The sequence below is a fragment of the Rhinatrema bivittatum genome, chromosome 14 (genome assembly GCF_901001135.1).
Source record: "Rhinatrema bivittatum chromosome 14, aRhiBiv1.1, whole genome shotgun sequence".
Classification (NCBI taxonomy): domain Eukaryota; kingdom Metazoa; phylum Chordata; class Amphibia; order Gymnophiona; family Rhinatrematidae; genus Rhinatrema; species Rhinatrema bivittatum.
In genome coordinates this window covers 16,754,181-16,761,003 of record NC_042628.1, presented here as the reverse complement: position 1 = coordinate 16,761,003, position 6,823 = coordinate 16,754,181, and the positions used below count along the sequence as shown (strand labels likewise).

Here is a 6,823-nt window from a genome sequence, read left to right as displayed (position 1 = left end):
CTCTCATCTCCAAATGTGACTTCAAGGCTGAAGGAAGCATTTATAACCAGAGAATATTATGGTTTGTTTATTAAAACATACTGTGATCTTTAATATTGTAAAATCTGTACTTACCAGATTTTGTTTTACAAAATCTTAAGGTTGCTTGTTTATTCATTTGATGTTCTTGGTAAGAAAAACATAACTATAGAGCAAACTATAACAGAAAAGGCACTAAAAGAGTAGTCCTCTGAATTTTAACAATTATTAAATCACTTTATTTTTTCAGTCAAATATTAACATAATATTACAGAGAAATGGAATGGTACAGATGAATGAACAGACAGGTTTTAATTAATTCTGATAAATATTTAAAGTCTAAAAATCTTATAATCATTTAGCTTACAGTTAGAAATTTGATTCTTACAAGGCAATTGCCATTTTATTAATGGGATTCTTACTCCAGTCACTAATATGACAGAGATCCTTCTCACATACAAGGAAAACAGCAGTTCTTCCATTTTAAAAGACATCTTTCCAGTTTTTTCCAGAATCAGTCCAGAAAGAAAATATTGCTGAACTGTGTGGCACAAAGTTTTTTAACTTCTTCTGTAAAGTAAAAGAAATATTAACAGATAAGAGATGGAATTTAAAAACCTAATAATTGCAATCCATATGTTCAGTACAGATGAAGGAATAGAACCATTTCAAAAAGATCTGTAAACAAACTTCAAAAAATAATTATCCAAGATGAACTATTTACAAAATGGCTTAGGTGCTCAGCGACAACTATCGTGCATTGCAATGCAGAAGAACCCTCATTTGATTCCTGGGCCTTTTTCTCCCCATGACAGACAGGAGCTGTGGAACAGGAGACCCAGCTATTGCCGAATGGCAACTGGAATTAGGATGCATGTGTGCCAGAGTCCGAGAAAGCCATTATCAGTGGCTCCTAGCCAAGAACAGGCACTACAGTGGCTGGGCTACAGTAGGCTATACAAATGATGGGCGAGGCAGCTTGGTGGCTCAGCTGGCAGGTGCTGAGCAGAATCATGTGGAAGGGCCCCATTTCAATCCTCTAGATGGGACTTCTGTTCCCCTGGTTGACTGGAGCTGGGGAGGCAGCGTACAGAGCCGCCAGGCAGCAGGAATCATGGAGATTGCTTAAGGGTGGGTTGGTTGATTATTTATTTAAAATGTTTCTTAACCACTTTCCCAGCCCACAAGAGCAATACCTAATGGCCAGATTCAGAGCCCATAATACAGGGCTCCAGAAGGAGCCCTGATGCTTGGCCCGTAACCCAGGCTCATGATGCCAAATCTCTGCCTTGGTTTTGACTAAGCTGGAAGAAAATGCCAAATCAGAAAAAGAAAGCTGCACTTTAACCATTATAAAATGAAAGGAAACATGCAAGCTTGGTGTTCCAGCTGCATTTTTCTCACATTACAAAGTCTCTGAGGCCCATCAGAGAGGCCTGACATTGGGAAAGCAAACATCCCTGTTCATTCCCCAGATCAGTCCTAGACTCCACGATTTTGCCTCCCTGCCAGTAGATGGAAACGGAGAAGGTAAAATTTGTACTTACCAGATAATTTCCTTTCCTTTAGTCCTCACAGACTAGTTCACACCTGCGGGATTCCCGTGAACCAGTAGGTGGATGCAAAGAACTCTTAACGTTTGTTTTACGCTATTGCCACTCTATAGTCTGGGATACAGGGTAGTTCTCCAGTAGACTCTTGCCCTAGCCCAACAGGCTGATGATCTGCCCTTTTGTTAGAATCCCCCTTTTTTTTTCCTCTTTGGGTGGGAGGGACTTGGACTACTCTGCTAGGACTAAGGGAAAGGAAATTATCTAGTAAGTACAAATGTCACCTTTCCTTTTCGTCCTGCAGACTAGTCCACACCTGTGGGATGTGCCCGAGCAGTACCTAGTTTGGGCAGGATCTGACACCTGTGGCTCCCAATACCTGTTTACTAAAACTCAGCTCCTGCTCTACCTGAAGGTCTTGCCTATAATGCTTTGTGAATGTGCCCCAGGAGGACCTTGTTGCTGCGCTGCAAATATCCTGAGACATTGTTGCCCTGCTCTCTGCCCACGAGGCTGCACACACAAAGCCCTGGGGCCTGCTTTCCTTGCCCAATATAAGCTGCTATTATCGCTTCCTTAATCCAGCGTGCAATTGAGGGTTTATATGCTGCCTGGCCCTTTCTTTGGGGCTCCAGCAGGACAAATATCCTGTCCGTCTTCCTGAACCTATTGTTATTAGTCATGGAGAAGCATTCTTTGGACATCTAGCGGATGAGGTTTCCCCCTGCCTCTCACCTCTGTCAGAGCTGATAAGAGAATCTTCTTGGTTTGACAAACTCTGACACTACCTTAGGTAAGAAGGCCGGGACAGGACAGATGACTATTCTGTCCCTGTGAATGGACAGGTAGGGCTCGGATCTCCAAATCTCTCCTTGCTGAACATATCACCACTACAAAAACTGCCTTCAGTGTCAGGTCCTTTAACGTTGCCCCTCTGAGTGGTCCAATGGGTGCCTTGGCTAATGCCCTTAGTACCACATCACGACACAATTTCAATTTCAGTATTCTAATTTCAATAAGATATACATTTTAAGCACAGCAATTTACTATACACCGGTTGTATCTATTTTTATTTCAGCTATTCCCTCCACCCCTCCCACCGAGGAAGCCGTCTGGCGAAACACGGCCGTGGCAGGGCATTCTATTTAAAACTCCTTACTATGCTTTTAAAATTTTATTTCTTGTTAAAATTGGAATACTGAAAGTGAAAATTGTGTCTTTAAAATAGTTTTGCACTGGAGCACCACATTTTGCTTAAATAAATTGCGACTGACTTTGCGATTCTCCTAGGTTGATGCATGTATTCCTCACACTTATCCACATTTAAAATTCCATGCCCTGGGTGGGGTTTGGAATATCCACCCTAACCTTTTGAGTCTGAGCTATTACATGCTTCTACCGTATTGGCGTTAGGTATAGAAAAATAATGAAGGGAAACCTGGGTAGGAGTCAGGCATACCAAAAAAAACCCAAAAAACGGTGGGATTCCCTCTCCCGCCAATCCGAGAATATCACTTTAGAAAATCAATCAATGGTGTCGCTTGCAGTACGGTTTCATTAGTGGGAAGCTCTGTTCATCCAAACCTGTTCTCTCCGTCACTTGGAGCCCTTCCGTCAGGTGCATTCCCTGCCAGACTGAATACTGAAGCACAGCTTCAATAGGCAAAGGGTCCTCCGCTTGTTCTCTCTCCTGTCCCCAGCAATGAATGGGATAATCCCGTCACACAAAGGACAACCCTTGCTGGCGGGTGAAGCCTGCACAGGGCCAGGGTCCTTCCATTTCCGAATGTTCAGCGATGCATGCGGAATTCCTAGCCAGTAAGGGAATGCTCGACCCGTTCACTGGAAACCCAGGGAGATGGAGCAAGAGCAAATAAGCTGGCAAGCAACCAAGTAAAAGGCGACAGCAGGGCGCTGGCTCTATAGGAGACCCAGGGAGATGGAGCAAGAGCAAATAAGCTGGCAAGCAACCAAGTAAAAGGCGACAGCAGGGCGCTGGCTCTATAGGAGACCCAGGGAGATGGAGCAAGAGCAAATAAGCTGGCAAGCAACCAAGTAAAAGGCGACAGCAGGGCGCTGCTCTATAGGAGACCCAGGGAGATGGAGCAAGAGCAAATAAGCTGGCAAGCAACCAAGTAAAAGGCGACAGCAGGGCGCTGGCTCTATAGGAGACCCAGGGAGATGGAGCAAGAGCAAATAAGCTGGCAAGCAACCAAGTAAAAGGCGACAGCAGGGCGCTGGCTCTATAGGAGACCCAGGGAGATGGAGCAAGAGCAAATAAGCTGGCAAGCAACCAAGTAAAAGGCGACAGCAGGGCGCTGGCTCTATAGGAGACCCAGGGAGATGGAGCAAGAGCAAATAAGCTGGCAAGCAACCAAGTAAAAGGCGACAGCAGGGCGCTGGCTCTATAGGAGACCCAGGGAGATGGAGCAAGAGCAAATAAGCTGGCAAGCAACCAAGTAAAAGGCGACAGCAGGGCGCTGGCTCTATAGGAGACCCAGGGAGATGGAGCAAGAGCAAATAAGCTGGCAAGCAACCAAGTAAAAGGCGACAGCAGGGCGCTGGCTCTATAGGAGACCCAGGGAGATGGAGCAAGAGCAAATAAGCTGGCAAGCAACCAAGTAAAAGGCGACAGCAGGGCGCTGGCTCTATAGGAGACCCAGGGAGATGGAGCAAGAGCAAATAAGCTGGCAAGCAACCAAGTAAAAGGTGACAGCAGGGCGCTGGCTCTATAGGAGACCCAGGGAGATGGAGCAAGAGTAAATAAGCTGGCAAGCAACCAAGTAAAAGGCGACAGCAGGGCGCTGCTCTATAGGAGACCCAGGGAGATGGAGCAAGAGCAAATAAGCTGGCAAGCAACCAAGTAAAAGGCGACAGCAGGGCGCTGGCTCTATAGGAGACCCAGGGAGATGGAGCAAGAGCAAATAAGCTGGCAAGCAACCAAGTAAAAGGCGACAGCAGGGCGCTGGCTCTATAGGAGACCCAGGGAGATGGAGCAAGAGCAAATAAGCTGGCAAGCAACCAAGTAAAAGGCGACAGCAGGGCGCTGGCTCTATAGGAGACCCAGGGAGATGGAGCAAGAGCAAATAAGCTGGCAAGCAACCAAGTAAAAGGCGACAGCAGGGCGCTGGCTCTATAGGAGACCCAGGGAGATGGAGCAAGAGCAAATAAGCTGGCAAGCAACCAAGTAAAAGGCGACAGCAGGGCGCTGGCTCTATAGGAGACCCAGGGAGATGGAGCAAGAGCAAATAAGCTGGCAAGCAACCAAGTAAAAGGCGACAGCAGGGCGCTGCTCTATAGGAGACCCCGGATTCAGTTCCTCTGCCTAAGACCAACTGGACCAGCCTTCTGCAACATTCGCAAATACAGTCTGGCTTTCTCCACCATTATGAAGAAATGTAAAAGCCAATATTCCAACTAAATGTTTAAGCTAGCCAGACAAACTCTAAGGTTCAAACTGCCCGCCCCACAGGTATATTTTAACTGGATAAGTCATCACCCAGTTTAAATGTAGTCAGATAAGAAAATGTGGTTATGGCTTAAGTTTATCTGGCTAACACTAAATATCAGTGCTAGCCAGATAGTTATTTGGATTATTTCTGTGCTAAAGTTAGCAAGATAACAAAATAAAAAAAAAACAGTGGCCAAGCAGTCCAATCCCCCTCCCTTCCTGCCCACCCAATATTAAAAGTAAAATGTTGCACAGCCAAGCAGTCTCCCTTCCCCAATACATACAAGCTTTGTCCCCCTTCTATACCCCCCCATAACAAATAGCCCTGAGCCCCCCCCCCCCCTCCTGACCAAACATATACCTTTGAAAACATTTTGCCAGAAATCCCTACCCCCATATCCCCAAAACTATCCTGAAAGCAGAGCAGGAGAGGCTGTAACCTGTTCCCATCGCTCTGACAGCCACTGGCACTTAGTATTCACAGATGCACTGGGCAATAACTGGTCCCTTCCCCGACAGCTGTGACCTAGCTCAATCGTCACAGTAATAGTCCTCGGCCAGGGCTCTTCCTGGGCCCTGAATCTGGCCACCAGGTGTCACTGTGGTGAGACGGCTAGGATTTCCCCCCAGTGGCTATTTATTATTGTATTATTTGTACATGTTTATATCCCGCTTATAACTAGAATGTGCTAAGCGGAGGGCTGAAAGCTTCTGCAGAATCCCCGACTCCGACCGACCTGCACTGGAATCAAACCTAGGTCCTTTGCTTGGCCATGTGCAGTACTGAATCACTGAGCCATCAGGCCAGCCACAAGAGCAGCGAGATAATTCAGTGCGTTTGTGATTAAAACCCACCCTACACAAAATAGTAAGACCAAAAATCATTTTCAACAAGAGTCAAAATAGTGTCAGTACATTTTTTTTCAACTGTACCAAATATTCCAAATATTCCTTCTGTTCATACTTGGGAAACCTCTGATGATATAGCCAATTCGGAAATTCTTCAAATCATATAAAAAATGAAGCCATCCACTTATCCATTATCATCCTGTTCTACTGTCTTGCTTAAACTCATTAAGGATGACATTGCTCTACCTATTGCTCACATTGTTAATTCTTCTCTATCTTCAGGATCCTTTCCAGACTCATTAAAAACTGCCATAATTACCCCAATACCAAGAACTCCACAAATACAAACCCTGATTACAATAACTTTCGTCCTATTTCTCTCTACCATTTCTCTAAAAAATCATTGAATCTGTAGTCTTAAACCAACTTACTATCTTGACCAACACTCCATCCTTGATCAGTATCAATTCAGATTCAGACCAAATCACAGTACAGAGACACTCCTCTTATCTAGCACTGATATCAATCACCGTGGTTTTGACGCAGGTACCTCTTACGTTTCTATCTTTCTTGATCTTTCTGCTGCCTTTGATACTGTTAATCATGAAATCCTTCTCTCTCGTCTCTCTAATATTGGTCTACCTGGCATAATTTATTGTTGGTTTAAATCCTACTTGCTCAACAAATTCATATCAAATCAGTTACATCTTCTTGGTTTCCATTAAATACTGCTATATCTCAAGAGCTGTCTCTTTCCGCAGCTCTGTTCAATATATACCATTCCCCAATATGTCAATTACTCTACACAAGGTATCTCGTACAGATTATACGCAGACAATATTCAGTTTGTCTTCCCTACATGGCAGGCCTAGAATTCCACTCTAAAATTCATTACTCTGTCTATCTTCAATAAAAACCTGGTTATTTCACAACAAACTGAATTTATCCAAAACTG

At 44.8% G+C, this 6,823-nt stretch overlaps 1 protein-coding gene across 3 annotated transcripts in view; it reads right to left on the bottom strand.

Annotated features, from left to right (window-relative positions):
- Positions 1 to 230: 230 nt before the first annotated feature.
- The window catches only part of CCZ1 (CCZ1 homolog, vacuolar protein trafficking and biogenesis associated), a 39,734-nt gene continuing 33,141 nt past the window's right edge, over positions 231 to 6,823 (bottom strand). For all 3 annotated transcript variants that reach the window (XM_029576854.1, XM_029576855.1, XM_029576853.1), the window contains one exon: positions 231 to 588. In XM_029576854.1, the coding sequence (XP_029432714.1) occupies positions 533 to 588 (56 nt within the window). In that variant the 3' untranslated portion in view covers positions 231 to 532. The remainder of the gene's footprint in view (positions 589 to 6,823) is intronic.